The 21677-nt window shown below is 39.9% G+C and overlaps 1 protein-coding gene across 1 annotated transcript in view; it reads left to right on the forward strand.

Moving 5' to 3' along the window:
- The window catches only part of ATG10 (autophagy related 10), a 267080-nt gene that overhangs the window by 7958 nt on the left and 237445 nt on the right, over window positions 1-21677 (forward strand). Inside the window, exon 3 of the mRNA XM_035014773.1 lies at window positions 17224-17342. Within this exon, the coding sequence (XP_034870664.1) occupies window positions 17340-17342 (3 nt within the window). The 5' untranslated portion in view covers window positions 17224-17339. The remainder of the gene's footprint in view (window positions 1-17223; window positions 17343-21677) is intronic.

Consider the following 21677-nt stretch of genomic DNA (forward strand, 5'->3'; position numbering starts at 1 on the left):
ACTCCAAGAACATAAAACTATTTGCCTGAAGTTATCTTTAATATGGTCATTATTTTATTTTTTTTATGTTTAGAGAATTAATCAAATGGGAATTGATCTTTATATAAGCTATAAGGTAAAGACCCAATGGCCTGTTTTTAAAAATTCATTTAGTAATTCATCACTTTATTAAAAATCATCAATAAAATTCTTAAACATCTGCAAAGTGCTAAACATCATTCCAAGCACTGTAAATAAATAAAACTTAAAAAAAAAAAAAAAGCCAGACAAGGTCCCTGTTCTCATATAGCTTACATGAAGGAGTGATTCAACAAAAAATTAGGCAAAAAAATAAATAAGGTATATCACATAGCTAGAAGTGCAATGAAGGAAATAAAACAAGATGATATGATGGAGAATAATAGAGCTTTGTTAGATACTATGGTCAGGGAAAGCTCTATTCTAAGATAGTATATTTGTGTTGAGGATCCAGCCATTGGAACACCCAAGAAAAGAGTGTTCCAGGCAGAAGAGCAAATAAGCACAGGCAAAGGCTCTGAGCAAGCGTAGTGTATTCAAGCAACAACAAGAATAAAACCCTTCTATGGATGGAGTGAAGTGAGTGAGATAGAGAATATCACCAGATGAGGCAGAGTGTTGGATTAGGGCTAGTTCAGGCAGGGACTTTCAGGCCACATTAAAAAAGACAGTGAAGATGCCTGGGTGGATCAGTTGGCTACGTGTCTGCCTTCGGCTCGGGTCATGCATGATTCCAGGGGCCTGGAATCGAGTCCGGGTCGGGTTCCCTTCTCAGCAGGGGGTCTGGTTCTCCCTCCGCCCTTCCCCACCACTTGTGCTCTCTCTCTCTCTCTCCCCTAAATAAATAAATAAACTTAAAAAAAAAAAGTTAAAAAAAAGAAGACAGTGAAAGTTATTAAGTAGGAGAACATCTGATCCAACTTATATTTGAAAAGGGCCCTGTGACTATGAATGTGGAGAACAAATTGTAGTAGGGCAGTAGAGAAAGTGGCCAGATGAGTTAGAAGGGATGATAGTGGCTTGAACTAAGGGGGTACATATGAATATGGAGAGAATTGGACAGATTTAAATTATATTTTGGAGACAATAATAATAACTGACATTTATTGAACACATGCAATGCATCAACTACCGTTCTAATCCCTTAAGAACTCATTAATCCCAACCATTACCCTATGAATTAGATAATAGCATTATTCTTGTTTTACAGATAACAACTTGATCAAGTGTAGATAGGTTACCCAAGGTTACAGAATTGGTCAATGGTAGAGCCAGGATGCGGACATAGATAGCTTGGTTTCAGAACTCGTATTCTTAAGCACTCATTTTTACTCTCTCTCTCTCTTAAGCAGAACCAATGGATGTGCTGGTAGAGTGAATGTTGGAGGTTGAAGGAAAAGTAGAAATCAGAGATGACTCAGGTTTTTGCACTGATCACCTTGGTGCATAGGGGTTTATTTACTAAGATAGGAAATATTAGGGGAGCTATAATCTGTGCTATAATCTGTGTTTATATGTTTGGTGATAGGGGTGGGAAAGGTAGTAGTGGAAGGGAAATTAACTTGTTCTGGTTTAGAAATATTAAATTTTAGATGTCACAAGTGGAATGTCAGATAGGCAGTTTATGTAGGACACTAGGGTTTAGGAGTTAGATAAGGGTTAGACTCATAGGTAGGGAACTGGTATTTAAAGTCAGATTTTCAGCGGTGCCTGGGTGGCTCTGTCAGTTAAGCATCTGACTCTTGATTTCGGCTCAGGTCTTGATCTCAGGGTTGTGAGATCGAGCCCCACGTCAGGCTCCATGCCTAGTATGGAGCCTGCTTAAGATTCTCTCTCTCCCTCTCCCTCTGCCCTTTTCTCCTCCCCCTCTCTAAAAAAGATAATAAACAAAATAAAGTCAGATTTTCAGATAAGGGAGATCTAAAAAAGAAAATAGTAGGGTCAATGTTCAAGTTCTGGTGCACAAAGATGGAGAAGGAGAAGCCAGTAAATGAGACATAAAGGAGCAGCCCATGATGTATGGGGAAAGCTTCTGGAGTGTGGTATCCTGGAAGTCATGAGGCAACTATTCCAAGATACAGGTTATTGAACAGCCCATCCCTTTCCCAATTGATCTGAAATTCTACTTTTATCATATTAAAAAAAAAAATTTACCTCCCCCCAAATATTTACCCAGAATCTTCCACCTTACCTGTCTATTCTGCCCTAAGCACAAACAAGGTGTTATATTAACCGTTGCCTTATATTAGGTTGTAATTTTTAAAAAGTTTCTGACTGCTCTCACATATTAGTTTTTTAAGATCTGCACTAACTTGTCATATTCCAAATAATCCCATTGGAATGGCGTTGAATTTACACAGTCCCTTGGGGGAATATTGATGTCTTCATAACAGTCAGTTCTCACTAGGAAAAGGGTATGCTCCTCTTCCATGCAGGTTTTTTCCTATATCCTCAGCAAAGATTTATGGTTTTCTTCCTGGAGGTCTAGCATGCTTGCTCGTAAATTTATTCCTGGATATTTTATGGTTCTGGTTGCTAACATATATCAGCTTCTTTTTATTGCAGTCCTTAATTGATTATTGCTGGGTTTATTAGAGTTCTTTGTTGTAACCCACAGATACCAACTCTGACCAACTTGAGCCAAAAGGGAACTGAATAGAAGCAAATGGGGAAATTCATTTGATTAAAGGTCGATTGATGAACCCAGCTCAGAATACAACTTTTTATAATAACAAGAAAAGGTATTTTAATTAATACATTTTATAAAAGTAATAATCAAAGTTAAAACCCAGTAAAGAGGCTTAAAGTGGGAACATGTTAATATCTTTATTATATAAATAACTCCTAAAATTTTAAAACACTATGAACCCAAAAGATAAATGTACAAAGGACAAAAATAAACACTCTACAAAGTAGAAAAAAAACAATTAACAAATATATGAAAAATTCATCAGCCTCACTATTAGTAAAAGAAATGTCATATAACAAGTACTACTTTTTCATCTGCCAAATTAACAAAGTTTTTTGTTTTGTTTTGTTTCCTAAACCCTTAGTAGAGTTTAGGAAACAAAAAATTGAGTATTTTTATCCATAGTTGGTAAAATGTAAAATGGTATAAGTGTCAGAAGCCTTAAGGATGTTTGCAAGTGTATGAGGTCATTGACTTAGTAGTTAAACTTTTAGGGTTCTATCTTTTGAAAATGATTTTAAATATGGAATAAATTTTATATGCAGCTTTATTTATGGAATATAAAATACTGGAAGCAGCTCACATGTGGGAAATGGTTAAGGATGTTATAGCACATCCACTTAGTAGAATATTAAGTGAACTTTAAATGTGAGCCTTATGAAAGCTAAATAATAACTAGAATTGCTAATGTTTACTATGTGGAGGGGAAAAAAACACCAGTTGTCTGGAAGGAAATATACTGCAGTGGTATCTTTGCTTCCTAGGACTTAGGTGATGTTTCTTTCTACTTTTTCTGCAATTTTCCTAAATTTTCTATAGTGATTACATTTCAGTTCTATAATAGTAAAAATTTGAAAAAATTCCATCAGAGCCTATGTCTACTTTGAGTCAATTTTTATTTTAATTCTTATTTCCTAAAGGCAAGGACATCAGACGTGAATTTTCCCATCTTTCCTACTCTCTGCCATTAAACGCTGGTCTCTCTATGTCATCTTGGATGTTCTCACCCTTTTCAAGGCTAACTCGTCTTCTCTGGAATGCTGCTCTGTCAATTTCCCTCAGTCTCCAGCATTTTCAATCTCTTCCTCTTCATTGGTTCCTTTCCCTCAAGCAACACTATATACAGGTCTCATCTTTCTTGAAACAATCGTTACTTGACCCTGTTGCTTTTAATGCTCACAATCCTTTTTCTCTCCTTTTTATCACCATACATCATTTCTTTCATTATTGTGTTTTTTCCTCTCTCACGTCTCTTCAGAACACATCCTGGGAGGTCACTAGCAACTTTCTCATTTGTATATATTAAAATGACAGAGCTGGAAGAGCCTCCTACCCCTGGCCAAACCATCTCATTTTTCAGATTCCAGCACTGCCATTTATTGGCCATGTTACTTTAGGCTTTACTTCAGTGCATCAGTTTCTTTACTTGCAAAATGGGAATAATATTGGAAACCTACCACAAAGGCGTCGTGGGGAATAACTGCGTTAATACATAAATGCGGGCGGCTGGGTGGCTCAGTTGGTTAAGCGACTGCCTTTGGCTCAGGTCATGATCCTGGGGTCCCGGGATGGAGTCCCGCATCGGGCTCCCTGCTCGGCAGGGAGTCTGCTTCTCCCTCGGACCCTCCTCCCTCTCATGCTCTCTGTCTCTCATTCTCTCTCTCTCAAATAAATAAAATCTTTAAAAAAAAATACATAAATGCTTGTAGCAGAGCCTGGCACATAGAAATATTCAATACAAGATTATTGTTTTATTGGTAACAACTCCCAGACAAGAGAAGTTTTCACTGATGTGAGGAGCCTTGCCTGAGGCATGGCATGCCAAGACTGGAGGCTGGAGTCCTCACTTCCTGGTCAATCCTCTTTTCACCACTTTACAGTTGTCCCCACTTACCTGCAGTTTCACTTTCCACAGTTTAGTTACTCATGGTGAACCGCCGTGTACAGTACAGTAAGATACTTTGGGTATGTGTGAGAGACCACATTGACATTGCTTTTATTACAGTGTATTGCTATAACTGTTCTATTTTATTATTAGTTACTGTTGTTAATCTCTTACTGTGCCTAATTTGTAAGTTAAACTTTATCATAGGTATGTATGTATAGGAAAAAACATTGTATATATACAGGGTTTGGTACTATCTGCGGTTTCCGGCATTCACTGGGGATCTTGGAACATATTCCTGCAGATATGGGGAGGGAAGGACTACTGTATACTTCCTCTTAAATTATTTTCTATGTCCTCTTTTTCTACAGCCTTTCTGTGGCATTTGCGATTATTGATTATTTCCTCCTTGAAATCCTCTTTAACTCATAATGCTACTTCATTTCTCTCTATCCTTGATAAAGTTTCTCTTTTGCCCAAAGTGCAATCTTAGCCCTGTGCTTTTCTCCTGGTTTGCTCTCTCCCCTTAGTCTTATTATGTCCTGGCTTCATCTATTTCTTCCATGCGCTAATTCCCTACTCTGACCAAGATTGTGGCTTTGCACAACTCTAGGGCATGCCGTTGACATCCTAGTCTTTGTGAATGCCGCCCCTTGGAGTTATGCAGCGCACAGCCTATGTGTCCGTATGCTATGACTCTGGTCCTGACCTCTCTCCTTAGTGACTACCCAATAAGTCAGACTGCACATCAGACATTTCCATTTGAATGTCTCATCATCACCTCTAACTTACATGTGAAAAGTTATGGCTTTTCCTCACCTTTCTACTTCTATATAAAGAACGTCCATTCAACCAATCCTCAGCGCCAGATCTTAAATTCCAGGATCATATCCTCCCTACTAATGTCTTATCACTCATTCCCAATCAGTTTGTCAGGCAATCGAGTTCTGGTGTTGAAACCAGAACAGACCTAAAGAGAATGCTGGTTCCAGTAGCTGAGCTGAGGCTGGGGTTCTAGAGAAGATGCTCAGCTGGGTAACGCAAGGAGACCAATATGAACCATGGTGATGGAGAGAGTCGGAGGTCAGAATCAGAGCAGTACTGTCAGTTGTCAAATGCAGAATGTGAGAAAGGGGTGTACAAAGACAACGAGGCAAGGGATTGGTGCTGAAGACATCAGGAATAAGTCAAAACACAGAGTACAAGGCTGACTGCAAAGTCAAGCTGTGAGAGGAGTGAGGTCTAACCCTGAAACGTATTGCTCTCAAAACATAAGACTCATCCCTCGGGTCTTAAAATATATATATATATGGCTACCCTTTCCCCACTGCCATTATCTTAATTATCTTAATTCACTGCCGTGGTGCTTTAATCGACTATTGAATTTCCTTGCTTCTGATTCTACCCCTCCCCTCACATTAGTTTTCTGAATTCTCTGCTTTGAGCATCCGTCCTAGTCTGTCCAGGCTGCTATAACAACAACAGCATAGCCTGGGTAGCTTAAAAACAGCATTTATTTCTTGTAGTTCTGGAGGCTGTGACGCCCAAGATCAAGGAGCTGGTAGATTTGGTGTCTGGTAAGAGCCTGCTTCCTGGTTCATAGACAGCATCCAAATGTCATACCCAGGAGCAAATAAGCCCAGAAGAGAGGCAGCCTGCTGAGTGGATGAGGGTATGTGTTTGTCCACCGTGTTTGAGATGTGGGCACTAGTAGCTGAGGCAAGTAGTGGGGTCCTGGGTGGGTGTCACATAGGAAGGTCTCCTCAGTCATCCTAGATTGGGGTCTGAAAGGGGCACCCAAGTAAAGAACCAGAGGGTTTATTTAAACAGAAGTGATATTCTGGATGAGAACAGCGTGTGAGCAGATGTGGGAGGGGAAGGTCAGGTTCGCCGACGAGGGGTTTCAGGGTGCCATGCTACCATCTCAGCTGACCTGTGCTGTCACTGACAAACACAGGGTGACCTTCAACATGAATGGCACCTGAGTATGTGCCTTTCTGTAAAGCAAGGCACAAAAACACCCAGCATGGGGCTTTTTGTGCGGTTCTTTAGGCCATTTTCGCCCCTAACGCAGGACTTCGCAATACCTGCATGGCGCAGGATGAACGCTCCTGGAGGTCAGGATCTGAATCTTTTAAGTAATCATGAGGCATATGGAAGCAGCAGTATCACCACTGTCCAGGTGATGCTTTGTTGGATGCTTCCCTTTCACCACGTCCCTGCAGTGCTGTTTCCTGCCTTGGACCTTCCTGGCCCAACTGTGGACTTGGATGGAAGCCAGGCAGCTGAGGGGGAGTCTCTCTGTAAGATGGAAGGTGATGTTGCTCATGGGAAAACAGGTGGCGAATGTAATTCAGTTCATCTTGGCTCTTCTACCTGGATAATTTTCCATTTTTATCAGATTTCAATATCTGATATTTCAATATCTGGGATTGCTTTTTTTAGGTCTCCAACAATAGCTCAAAAGGTCAGAAAATGAAGTCATGATGAGGAATGATATTAGAAGCAACACATGCATGATTTATGCATGATTTATGAGAAAATGTTGCTGTATATGTAGATATACAGACAGCTGTGTATATTTCAGGTCACCAAACCTTAAAAAAGACAAAAGGGATTAAAAAAAAAAAAAAGAATAGCCTTACAAGGATCACTAAAATGACTAAAGGGCAATGGTGGTTTTTATTATGAGGACAGACTGAAAAGATTAAGGCTCTTCTTTCTGCAAGGGGCTTGGCTGCAAGAAGCAATGGGAAAACTAGGGAAAATACTGTTTTGTCCCTCATGTCCCATGGTGCAGCCACTGAGAGTGCCACTTAAAGCTCGACAAAGGTCCTTTCAGCACACAGAAAGATAGGTGGAAATGTACACATTGTCTCATGGGTCTTGCAGACTGAAAACACAAATATGTGTGATGAGAGTTTATAAACATTGATCAATGATCCATAATGGACAGGTTAGGGATGTTTGAAAAATACTCCTGATATAGACTTTTGGGGTCATGGAGAGAGATAGAGCTGACATTTTGGGTTGAGTAGGTCAGACATATGACCTAGTATAGCATTTCCTACATTATTTTGAGGCACCTCTTTGTATCTCTAACTTTGAAGTTGTGACCTTTCTTATCATCATCTACACCTGTTTTTTTATTCCTTCATTTTAATTCTAAAACAGAAGGGCAGTTAGGAACTGGTGTGCTGTCTCTTTTGTTTTATCAAAAACATGGTTTAAAATACATATAGTTCTTTATGTCATTACGATCGGTTGAGGGAAGGAAGATGACCCATTGAAAAGTAATTGAAAAGTTGTGTTCAAATGTGAGGACTGCCTGGTGAGACTTTGCTTAAAATGCTGAATCCGGGACTCTTCTCAGTAGTCTGAAGTGAGATCCAGAAATCTTTATTTTTAAGTCAGTTCCCAAAGGATTCTAATATAGTTAGTCCTAAGACCATGGTTTGAGAGACTTTGAAAAAAGAGGATTTCTTTAGCATTGTTTCTAGCCTATAGCACCTTAGTGAGAATTGGATAAAGGCACCCCTCCCTCAAACACTTGATTTCCATCTGCTGGAAATTAAATATACAAATCTACGGAGGTGAACGGCGCTCCAGAGCTGTGCAGTGCACAGCCTGCACACATGTATGCGGCCTTGTTTTCTTTCAAGCTTTCAGTTTAAAGCTTAAGCGTCCTTTGTGCACAGGAAGCAACAGAGAGCGAGTGCATCTGTCCCTGGCAGGAGGCCCTGGCAAGAGGCTTCTTACTCCCTTTTCACCCTTGTTATCATAATTGACTTCCAACCAAAGCATGGGCACGAAGAGAGACAACTCAACAAAGCAAGGGTAGAGGAACAAAGAGGGAGTTTCAGGTTTTTAATGAAAAAAAAAATTAATCTATAAATAGTAATAACTTATACTAATAATTTCAAAATAGTAACAAGATTGGGGGTATGCTGTTTATTTGAAAAAGAATAACAATAATAAACTTCAAGTCTGAGTCTCACAAGAAGTTGCCAATTTTACTTGACATTTTGGAATATTTGTCAGTCTCTGCTTAAGTTTTCCATCTGCAAAATGGCAACTTTCAGTGCACTTTCAAATACCTTCCATTAAAGGTTGTATACAAACAACTAGCAGTTTACATTTCTAGACACAAGTATCTTTCCTGCAATGCAAGTTTCATCAATATCTTGTTCACTTTCTTTCTATCTGGCCTTATTTCCTTTCTTTTCCCACTCTCTTTGTGTTTTTCTCCTTCCTCATTAGTGACACATGTTACAAGCCATGTGGCGGTTTCCAAACACTGTCGCTCATTTCATCCACTTTTCTCCATCCCTTCGGTCATCACCTTAACCATCTGCCATAATCCTATGCTTGCATTACTGTGTTCAGCAATTCTTGGTGTCTGTGCTTCCAGAGTCATCTTCTAATCTATTCTGGACATCACAGACAAAACAGTTTCCTAAAATAATTTTTCAGAGTGTCTTTTCCCTTGTTCAAGAATTTAAGTCACCTAATCAGTTGACGTCTACCTTACCTGACCAGCTTCCCTCTCGCTCCCTCCCGTCCTGTTGACTGCAGTAACATCCACCATGTACGTGATTTTATCACTAGCTCAGCTCCTTTGCTCAAATGTTCTTCCTGTGAAGACATCTTAGGGCAAAGAGTTGTTCGTGTATATATTTAAATACGCCCTTCAGTGGTGGTCGCCTCACTTGGCTGTGCATCAGAATCACTGAGAAAGGAAGATTTTCAATAATGCAGTACTGTTCACCAGCCCTGGAGGTTCTGATCGTGCGGGTCTGAGTGGGGCCTGGGCTCAGAGACAGTTTAAAATCTTCACAGGCCACTCTGGTTGGCAGTTTCCCTCAGTGCTGGATATGCAGCAGGCACTCCGTAATGACTGGGGGGAGTGAATGCATGTCATCACTTTCCTTAAAACCTACCGATGGCTCATCATAGCTCTTAGGATAAATAGTGACCCTCAGTTTAGCACACAGGACTCTTCATGATCTGACCCTAGCCTATAACTCTCTGGCTTCATCTTCCACCATCTCTCCACATCAGCCTTTGCTGCACTCGTTATGCATATTCCCTCCCCTAAATCCCCACAGTGTTCAATTTGTACTTCTTACAGCGTAGCACTTCTTATCTTCCGTGTCAGGACCTGTGCCCATGCCTGAGCTCTTCTACCAGACTGTAAGCCTCTTGACGATAGAGCTCTCCCTGGTGCTTCTTCATCTCTCCCACAGTGCTAGCATGTAGGAAATCTGAAACACAGGTATATTTGTTGCCTAAATGAATACATATTACCAATAGTGTCTCTAATACATACTTGTATAAATAAGTACATTTCTCTTTTCCTTTCATTGTTCATTTTAGATCAAAACTTTTTGTGGAATGCAAATTTTCTTTACACCTTTTAAAAAATGCCCCTTCAGATGGAGTGTTGACATGATTTTTAGCACATAGTTTGTGTGTGAAACAGTAAATGGAACTAACACACAAAATCTTTTCATTAAAATTGCCATTGTTGAAGATATAACTGAGAGTAAAAAAAATGAGGGCCCATAGTACATTTCAAAGTATAATTATACTCAGGGTGAGCATGCAGACAACATTAAGTTTATTTCCATTCCAATTTAGGATAAGCTGTTCTTCAAATTTGCTTGACACCTAGAATAGTGTTTCTCAAACTGTGATCTAGGGACTACCTAAGTCAGGATCCCACTGAGATGTACTTCAAATGTGAAGGTCTGGCCCCCACCCTAGACACCTCCCTGGTCAAAATCTCCAGGGGATGGAATCCCAGAATCTGTATTTTTAACAAAATTCACACATGATTCTTAATGCCAGAAAAGTTTGATACCCACCTGTCTAGAATTAAAATAAATGCTCCATTGCATTAATTTAGTATAGATAATGGCCTGATTTTAAAGCATATTCTTATTAATGAGAACTACTTAAGGTGAAGATGTATTAAATTAAGGGCTAGTTTGAATACAAGATAAAAGAACAAGATAAAAATCTCTTTGGTATTCATTAGAATGACATCTACAGCTAAGATTTTATGCTTCTCTTGAAATTTCTAAGGTACTTTCTCAGCAAGAAAATTTTTAGAAAGGTCCCATGAAACATATAGATATCTCAGCAGTCTTTTTGCAGAATTTAAAAATTTCAAAATATCCTCTCAGGGATGGGAAAGTTATCATTCTTGAACCTTTGACTGTGTGGCTGACTTCTTTAGTAATTCCGTGTCGCCGTTACGGCATCAGGACCCACTCTCCATTATGTAGTGTGTCACACCAGCAACAACAGAAGGCAGTAAAAGATCCACTAAAATGGTTTTATAAACTTTTTCTGCAGAATTCTCTTTAAGGTTGTGTTAGTCTGTTCTGACTGCCATAATGAAATACCGCAGTCTGGCTTAAACAACAGATACTCTTTTTCCCGCAGTTCTGGAAGCTCATCCGTGATCAAGGTGCCAGCAAATTCAGTTTTTGGTGAGGACTCTCTTCCTGGCTTGCACATTGCTACCTTCTCACTGTATCCACACATGGCCTTTCCTCTGTGCTCACTTGGGGGTCATGGTGGGGAGAGAGAGCACTGGTCTGGTGTCCCATCCCCTTCTTTTTTTTTTAAAGATTATTTGAGAGAAAGAAAGAGAGCAGGGAGAGGGACAGAGGGGGAGGGAGAAGGAGAGAATCTCAAGCAGATTCCCTGCTGAGTAGGGAGCCTGTTGGGGCTTGCGGTGGGGCTCGAGTTGGGGCTTGAGGCAGGGCTCCATCTCACAACCCTGAGCTCTCTCGGGGCTCATCCCTGAGCTCATGACCTGAGCCAAAATCAAGAGTCCCATGCTTAACCAACTGAGCCACCCAGGTGTCCCTCCCATTCAGTTCTTGCGAGGATATCAGTCCTATGGGATTAGGGCCCCTCCTTATGACCTCGTTTAACCCTAATTACCTCTGTCTTCAAATACAGTCAGACCAGGAGTGAGGGTTTCAATATATGTGGGGGGCATAATTCAGTCTATACAAGGGTGTTTTCAGTGTCATTGACCTTATTATTCAGTCTCTCAACTTTAGGGCACACAAGTGTATTCTATTCATTTCCATAGAAATTTTTCTTTCAGTTTGGGCCAAATAATACCAGTTCCTCGTGGCCATAGGAATTTATTGGGATCATCTCTAGATTTATCTAATTTAACTTTTTATGCTAGCTCACATAGCTGAAGCCAGAGTATGAAAAGGCTCTGTTTTGTAGGCTTCTTCATGGTGAGCCTTCTTTTGAATTCAGTGCAAGGATAGAATATTGGTCTTCTCTAGGCCCAAGTTACTATTTATCTGTGTCATAGAATACTGAACAGTGACATTTGCTTGTGAGAATAACCCTGTCAGAGGTAGTATTAGTGGAACAAATAGATATCTAAACACAAAAGGGTCAGCTCCAAGTTGGTATCTCTAAATATGATAAATAGAGCTATGTCTAAAACAGTGCTATCCAAAGGAATTATAATGCAAGCTATAATGTAACTTAAAGTTTTTTAGTAGTCACATTTAAAAATGAAAAAGAAACAAGTTAAATTATTTTTAGTGTATTTTACTTAAAATATTGATTTCAACATATGATCAATATTTAAAAATATTGATGACATCTTTTACATTGTTTATTTTTAAGAAGTCTTCGAAATATGGTGCACAATTTAAACTTACAGCACATCTCAGTTCAGACTTGCCACATGTGGCTGGTGGCTAGTGTATTACATAGCATGGGTCTAAAATATTCATATCTGGCTATAAATCCCACAGTCTCAGAGGGAAGAGAAATCCAGGAGGTAGATTTTTTTTGGTCATGTTCAATATATCCATCTTGTATACATTTCCACACAGTAGGAAACTACTTCTGTTATGTTTTTCGCCCTGTGGTAGTAAGCATCTCTCTTTTAGGTGTAATTATTATGACTGAAGTTCCTCCTGACAATCAGTTAGGTGTCTGTTCTGATATGAATCATTTGTTTGTCTACAGTGATGCAGAACTTTTGTCACCTGCCATCACAGGACAAGGTGATGAGGCATGCTGATTAGAGGAGCCATGTTTTCCAGCCCTAGTCCTTCACCGCCCAAGGCGGGAACTTACTGAAAGAATTAGTGCAGCTTCCAAAAGTATCTAACGGCTTGGTGGTAGCTTAGGTACCAGCAGATAATGGCTCCTTATGGGCAGACAGGTATTTGATTTAAATTGCTTTGAATTTTTATTCATTTTTCTGAATAATAAAACTCACCATCATTCATTACCCTTTGGGAGCAATGTAGGCTTTTCTTTATTTGGCTTAGACTTCCATTGTCCTAAGTCAGATTTTTAAATGTCAAATTTCAAAATGTAGCATGGATGATGTTAGGATTGATGAGATTCTTTAAGAGAGGATACTACAACTGGACTCCTTAGCCATCTGTTTTGGGTGGAAACATGTCAATCTCATGCCCAAGTAGCTGCCTCTAATTCCTCTTTGTGTCTGCCACAGCTTCTAGCATAGCACTCTGCACGTAATAGGTACCCCACAGATGTTTTTCGAATGAATAAGCAAATGTTTTATAGCTCGATATCCCAGTTGAGCCTAAACTGGAGTGTGTGCATCAATTTATCAAGTGATTGGAGTGGAGAGTAGAGGAACTTTTTGTGTGTTTGGGGCCAGGGACCAAAGCAACAATGAGATGGAGGGGATAAGGTGACATCTGATCACCCAGACCAGGACTAAGCCCTGCGGCATGCTCATCCTCCCCATTTCCACGTTTAAAGGCCCTGTAAGGAGTTTGGCTCCTGCATAGGAAGAGTTGAAGGTGTTACTCTGACACCTTGAAGGCTTTGCCAAAGCAAACAGCACTCTAGGCAAGTCCCCTTCCTTCCTAAGGAGCAGAGGAAGCATCCCCGTGCAGGCTGTGGGGCCCACAGGAGTTTGTAGACATGGTGGTTGCACAGAGGAGATTGGATGTAAGAGTAGGAGAGCACAAGCTCTTAAAAGTACTGAAAGCAACCCCCAGGGGCTACCAGAAGGACCTCAGGTAGAGGGAGGGATTGGCCAGGCGCCGAGGTCCCACAGTTATAAAAGTTGATGGTGCCCTCAAGCCACATAGGTGAGGCCTGGGACATTTGCTTAACAGCTCCAAAAAGTTTCAGCAGCTGAGCTAATGCTTAACACTCAGAACAACACCCTCTCTCTACTTGCATCCATGCCCTGAATTCTGCCTCCCTTCTCTTTCTCTAATCACATAGACATTAAATAATTCATCACATAATTCATACTATGCCAGGTATCAAAAGGGGTATCAGAATATACTTTTTTACAAAAACCCCAACAATCATGACAACTTTTATTAGAGGCTAGTAGTTGTTGAGGAAACACTAAAGAGAAGGTTATTATTTTGAATAAAAGAGGACTTTTAGAAGGATTGGCTAGATATGGCTTGGTAAGTATATAATTAAAGATCCAGGAAGTTGTATAATTTTATTAAAATCTAACTGTAGATCAAATGACTTAAACTTTTAGAATGTCAAACATTGATTGTCACAAATGGGAGAGTTCATTAAACATCATATAATGCCTTTATAAAATGTGGAGCAGGAAAGTATACCTGAGCAAATAAGCTGGCAACTATTGAATTCTAAAAGGAGTTCAATTTTAGCACTAATGATATATTGAGCTGCTTGAATAACAAAGTTGCATAATATGCATCAGAAGAACTGTTAACTTACATCAATAAAACACACACACACACACACGGTCACATTATATTTTTTGGTGGTGGAACTGAGTTATGGCAAAACCCAAACTGAAGGTATATTTTTCTAGTGAGGAATTGCCTTTGCTTCTGCCAGATGCCTGGGGGCATTACTGAGCCAGAAGCATTTGAAACAAACTTTCCTAGACCACACAAATTAATGTGCATACCAAACCCAGTGTGGGCAGGTTTGTGCTTATGATTTTGCCAGGTAATTTTTTTTTTCCCCTCACCTCATGAGGAGGACTGTGAGAGACAGCTTTCCTTTAACGGTTTTTTTTTTTCCAACAGAGATTTTTTTTTCTTCTCTCTCTTTCTCTCTCTCTCATCCTCCTACTGGAGGCTTTCCAAAATCTTGGCTAATGTTTGTAAAGGCCTCAATCCTGACTCTCCATTCCATGGTTTCAAGGTATCCTCTCCTGTCTCCTCCTTTACCATTAATTGTGGAGGTTTAGGTTCAGTTTATGGACAAATCTCTCAGATTAGCTGGCGGTGATTTACTTACCATGCTGATTTCAGCTTTTTTTTCAATTTTGGTTACTTTGGATTTCCCTATGTTATACAATCGCTTCTTGGACTTTTGGCTAAGATCAAGTGTGGATTTCCCTATGTTGTACAAAAAGGCTCGAGGTGACCACCACCAACATTATTTGGCACAGCCTGTCAGCAGGTACACGTGCCCCCAGGCTCTCACCATCTGTTGAAGAGGCAAACTTAGTCTGGGGTGTGGCAGGACACACTGTGAGGCTCAACCGCCCTTTATTTATTTTTTTAATTCATCTATTTGTTTTTTTCTTTTCTTTCTTTCTTTCTTTTTTTTTTTTAAGTAAGCTCTATGCCTAGTGTGGAGCTTGAACTCATGACCCTGAGATCAAAGTCACATGCTTTACTGACTGAGCCAGCCAGGCACCCCTAGGCCTCCCTTTATGACAGTGAGTGTGAGAAGAGCCTTTCATAGGGTGGGAGTGCAGGTGTTGTCTTAACTTACTTTTTTAGTTTGGTATAGAATTCTTGGTGGCAAGTTATTGCATCTCAGACCTTTAAAATTATTATTATATGGACTTCTCTATGATATCCGTATTATGCCCTGCCTGTCTACATTTTATCCCATTATAGGTAATCTGTTTTCTCTCTGTGGTAACTCTGAATACTTACCGTTTGTCTTGTACGTTCTGAAATTTTGCTATCGTGTGTCTGGTATTAACTGCTTTTATTTTTATTTCTTGGTATCTGTGATCCCTGAATCTTAAGATTCTTATTTGCTATTCTTAGAACTCATATTCAGGGGCGTCTGGGTGGCTCAGTCGTTAAGTGACTGCCTTCGGCTCAGGTCAGGATCCCAGGGTCCTGGGATCTAGCCCCGCATCAGGCTCCCTGCTCAGGGGGAAGCCTGTTTCTCCCTCTCCCGCTCTCCCTGCTTGTGTTCCCTCTCTTGCTGTGTCTCTCTCTGTCAAATAAATAAATAAAATCTTTAAAAAAAAAAAAAAAAGAACTCATATTCATCAATTCTAGAAAATTCACATTTGCTTTCTTTTTAAGTATTTCCTCTTTCCATTTTAATATTCTTTCATCTTGGAATTCCTGTTTGGTCCTTCTCATTCTATTCTTTAGGTCTGATAACTAAGGGGGCCAATCACCCGGTTTGCTTTTTATGACTGAGGGGTTTCTGAGGCTGTGGGATTTTCAACCGGGAAAGTCTCAGGTAGAACAGAATGGATTGTCCCCCTGCTCTTCACTTCTCATATTTTCTATCTCTATAGTAGCTGCATTCTCTGTAATTGTTTCATGTCTTTCTTCTACTTTACTAATTGTCTCTTTAGCCATCACTGTTAAAAATCAGAGTATTTCTCACTTCTTGAAATATTGTTTCTCGACATCAACCTCTTCTTTTTTATAGTTTCTCAATCCTTCAACTATGATTTGGTTTTTACTATCTTTAATATGATCATATTTTTACAGATTCTTGGCCTCATTCTGTCTTTACTGAATCAGAAACTCTGGGGGTTGGGGCCCAGTAATGTGTATTCTGATGTACCCTAATTGAGAAATGTTGGTATCATCTATTTAGGATTCAATTTATTGCAAACACCAATGTTTTCTATAGGGCGGGATGCTGTTTTCCATGTGACCGCAGTAAGTTTTCATGCATCAGAATGCATTAACCCTCAGCCTTAAGTTCCCTGCCTCTCCAGCTACGACAGGGATGTCAGATGACCTTTACCCTTCTCCTTCCTATGACGCTGCACTGTGTAGTACTACTTCACACTAAAGATCTGGGTTTTTTTTTTTTTTAATGTATTTATTTTTTAAAATATTTTATTTATTTATTTGACAGAGAGAGAGAGAGACACAGCGAGAGAGGGAACACAAGCAGGGGGAGTGGGAGAGGGAGAAGCAGGTTCCCCGCCGAGCAGGGAGCCCCACGTCAGGCTCGATCCCAGGACCCTGGGATCATGACCTGAGCCGAAGGCAGACGCTTAACGACTGAGCCACCCAGGCGCCCCTGTTGGTTTGTTTTTTAAAGAAGTCTTGTCATTTAATTTAATGAGAAAGTGAAGAGTTTGGAAGTTAACCCTTCTTTTTTATGTAAAAAAGATGAACAGCATTACTCTTAATCTCTTGCATCTTTATTTAGTAAGCAGTAGTTGAATCGTTTGGTCTTTTACAGCAGATCAAAGATATACTCCGAGATTTATGACTTTACTGTCATAAGTACTGACACAAAGTAAGCTATACTCAAGCTGCCTCTCAAGTTGAGCAGAATCTTAATTGTCAAGAGTGTTTCTCCAGCAGTTATTTCTCTGTGTAAAATGTTTTGATTCTGTTCTCCCTCTAAACATGTATTTATCATCCTGTGCCAGGTACTGTGCTGGATGCTAAGAATAAAGCTAGAACCAGGACTGACGTGGTACCTATTGCCACAGAGCTTAGAGGTTGGTGGAGAGACAGACAAGAGCACAGGTGGTTACAATACAGCATGGTAAGTATCATGACAGGTGAAGTAAAGGGCATTATTGGAAGTGTTCTCAATAAAAATGCAACGTAACTGCTGTCTGAGTGATTTATTGCTCCTGATTATAAAATACGCTCATAAGATAGAAGCTAACTCCTACTCATCCTGCAGGAGATAGCTCAGGTTGTCATGTCCTCACGTCCTCCAGAGAGTCTTCCCTGCCACCCTCACCACCCTGTCCACATTTGAGATTAGGGTCATTCCTACATTCTTCCATCAAATTCTCCATATAGTTCTATTACAATACTTCTCACATTACATTCCAAAGGTCTATTCAAATGTCTGTCACCCTGCTATACTCTAAGCTCTTGGAGAGCAGGTACTCTCTTATTTAAATGTCTTTGCAATTCTTTTTTTTTTTTTAAAGATTTTATTTATTTATTTGAGAGAGAGAGCACATGAGAGGGGGGAGGGTCAGAGGGAGAAGCAGACTCCCTGCCGAGCAGGGAGCCCGATGCGGAACTCGATCCCGGGACTCCAGGATCATGACCTGAGCCGAAGGCAGTCGCTTAACCAACTGAGCCACCCAGGCGCCCCTAAATGTCTTTGCAATTCTAACACAGTGCCAGTACCAGTACCCTTTTGTTCTCTTTTTATTGTGAGATTTAGGTTTGCCTTTCCACTGTCGATCAACACCTCACAAAAATGCATTTTTTTTTAAAAAATTATTTTATTTTATATTAGAGAGAGAGAGCATGAGCGAAGGGAAAGAGAATCTCAAGCAGACTCTGCGCAGAGCACTGAGCCTGGTGTGGGGCTTGATCTCACAACCCTGAGATCGTGACCTGAGCCAAAACCAAAAGTTGGATGTTTAATGGACTGTGCCACCCAGGCATCCTGAAAAAAATGAATTTTTTAAAATCGATCTTTTCACTGCTAGGAACATGAACTCGTTATAATCCTTTACCCCCAATAGCGATGCTTCTAAAGAAGATGTACTTTAATATTACCTCAAAATCAGGATCAATAGTTGTCTCTATGGACATAGAGACATCCTAAGAAATTAATTAATTTGATCATTAATTTCTAAGGATGATGGGAAGGCAATAATGAAAATATTATCTGGGAGACCATCCCTACTTCCCTTAAAAAATATGGCATATTGACAGCTTAGCAGTGAGGGCCACAGCATCTCTTTGGGGAAGTATGGGAGACAAAGTATATGGATTGAAGTTGAATTGAAGTTGTGGATTGAAGTGAATCTTTACAATTCCTTTGGCCATTGAGCATCCAGCCTCTCTCTTTCTTTCTTTCTTTCTTTCTTTCTTTCTTTCTTTCTTTCTTTCTTTCTTTCTTTCTTTCTTTCTTTCTTTCTTTCTTTTAAAGATTTTATTTATTTGACAGAGAGAGACACAGTGAGAGAGGGAATACAAGGAGGGGGAGTGGGAGAGGGAGAAGCAGGCTTCCCACTGAGCAGGGAGCCCAATGCGGGGCTAGATCCCAGGACCCTGGGATCATGACCTGAGCCGAAGGCGGACGCTTAACAAGTGAGCCACCCAGGCACCCCCAGACTTTCTTTCTATTTCAAGTAAATTCCCCACTGTGTGGGTCTTAGTGCCCTAACTCCCTCTCTAAAAGCCCCATTAGCCAGATATCCCTTCTTCCCAATGCCAGCAGAGAGGGTGTGATCATGAAACCTGGGTTCAGGCAATCAGATTTGGGAATTTGAATCTGAAGTGAGTCATTTAAATGGGTAAGGATGGTTAAAATACAGTCCCAGTGGCCAGTGGTTCTGGCATGATGTCTAGCAGTATCTACCTGTGATGCCATTAGCATGAGTATCCTAACTGAAGCTGGATGTAACCCTGTGGTTCTTACTGTCTGATTGCTCTTAGTTTCTGCTTTTTTTTTTTTTTAAATTTTCCCCCAGCCTCGTTCTTCAGCCTTCCTGTTGATTCTATGAGCTATTTGATATTCTGCCAATAAATTCCTTTCCTGCTAAAATTAGCCAGTCGGTTTCTATTGCTTGTGACCAAGAACTTCATCTTTATGCTGCTTTGTTCAAAGTGCTTTATGCTTACTGAATAAGTAGTTGTTGAATGACCAAGTGGCTCTCATGTTTTATACGTTGCCCAAGCATGTTTTCTGTGTGACTGTATCCCTGACAGAAGAACAGTTATTTTATGAAATATTAATGAACATTGTCTGGAATGTATATGTTCTGTGAAACAAGTGATACGAATGAAAGATTTGTAGTGCAGCAGAAAGGTAGGGGGCCCTGGGCACAATCGTGTGGAGGTTGGGAAAGCAAACACAGGATTGAAATCCCTAAACCCATCCTAAGCCAAATCCCTCCTCCTAAGGGAAGGTCAGCTTGTGTTTCAGTCTGGTATTTGTTCACTGAGCCTTATCCACAGTGAAACCTGAGATGGCAAGCCTCCCAAAGGCTTTACTGGGCCCTAAAAGCTTATGCTCAAGCCTCAGGTTGTGAGGGTGTGCTGAGAGGGCTAAAGAGAGCTGTTGGCTTCAGGATTTGAGGCTTGCACATTTTGTACTCTAGGAATATGGGTGTATCGTCAAAAGTTTTTGTTGCTTTATGTTCTTTCTTCTTCCTTTTTATCCTCTCCCCGATTCCACAGTGCAAGTTAGCTATTTTTAAAGGTTTTGATTATTTTTTTTTGTTTTTAGTTTTATATGTTATCAATTTTACTACATTTACTTATGGAAAGTTTTATCTCTGATAACTTGATACTGTTAGTTTACTTTTTATCTTCCAGACACTATTGGGCTTTTATAAAAAATTATTCATATATTGACCATATTCATAGATTTGGTGATATAAGAAAACTTATTCAAAGTGGATCTAAAATGGTTGAATACTTCTCTCTGAAATTTGCTGATTGTAATTGAAATACTCTTATTCAGTAAAGCTTGCCAAGGGTCAAAGGAATATGATCTTACATGTAGTTTACATGTAAGTCACATATTATCTACCTATAATTCATGTGTAGTTCTTTTCACAGCTCTTGTCATTTGGTACTCAGAATAGCAATCTATAATAGTGTTTCTAAAAGCATCTAAGAAATGTTCCATCTTGCATGCATAAAACATTTAAATTTAGCTTTCATGTGATTCTTAGGTATTATGTTTTAGAATAACATTATACAGTTCTGTGGTTGTTTTGCTATTAAAGCATTCTTAAGTGATTTCCATATCAGTTGATTCTGTGCCTTGTTGTAATGTAAATAACCTCTAAAGATACATTAAACTAGAGTTTGCTCTTTAGTAAACAGCTCTATCAGTGACTTTTTCAAAGACGTGGGCAGGTTTATCAATATTATCAATATCAATTCCTGCCAGATTGAGTACATATCTTTTTTCTTGAGAAAGCTTTGGTTGATTTAGCCTTTAACCTTCCTCTCACAACCAGATCTACAGAGACTCATAACATGCTCAGGCTGAAAAGTTTTTCTGCGTATTTGTCTGGAGTCTTACTGATTAAAAACTCAACACTATTAAGGCAGGGGCATTGCTTATCTTGTTCTTGTATGTCTAGCGCCTAGCACAGTGCCTGGCATACGCTAGATTCTCTATGTTTGTGAAAAGAATGGATGCTAATTTTCAACTTTATTAAGGAGGATTGCTTTGTGGCCGCCACTTGGTGTAAAATAAAATCAAGTAATACCAAAAAATTAAAATAAAATAAAAGAATGGATGAACATTAATACGCTTAACAGTTGCCATTTTCCACAGAGAGCCTTGATTGATTGTCGGCTTGATTGATATAAGAGATGCCCAGATAGCTGCTAGAGATTACTTCTGGGTGGGTCTGGGTGTTTCCAGAAAAGATGAGCATTTGAATCCATAGACTGAGTAAAGAAGATCACCCTCATCAATGTGTGTGGGCATCATACAATCCGTTGAGAGCCTGAATAGAACAAAATGGTAAAAGAAGGGCAAATGTGCTCTCTCTGCTTGAGCTGGGACATTCATCTTCTTGGTCATCAGTCCCCAGTTCTTAGGCCTTTGGACTCAGACAAGCACTAACATTGGCTGTCCTGGTTCTCAGGCTTTTGATTTGAACTAGAACTACACCAGTGGCTTCCTGAGAGCCTCTGGCTGGTAGGCAGTAGATCATGGGATTTCTCAGCCTTCATAATCTTGTGAGTCAGTCCCTCATAATGATTCTCTTTCTACATATCTATATATATCCTATAAATTCTGTTTCTCTGGAGAACCCTGACTAATACACCCACCTATTTGAAACACAGGTCTCCTTGAAGTCTCTACTTTACTTTAGCTTGGCTCCTTTCCTCACAGCCTGCAAGTATTACTAGCATTCTCCTAGCTCCAAAGTGCCAA

Source organism: Mirounga leonina, unplaced genomic scaffold, assembly GCF_011800145.1.
Source record: "Mirounga leonina isolate KUSES-001 unplaced genomic scaffold, KU_Mleo_1.0 Mir_168, whole genome shotgun sequence".
NCBI classification, from domain to species: domain Eukaryota; kingdom Metazoa; phylum Chordata; class Mammalia; order Carnivora; family Phocidae; genus Mirounga; species Mirounga leonina.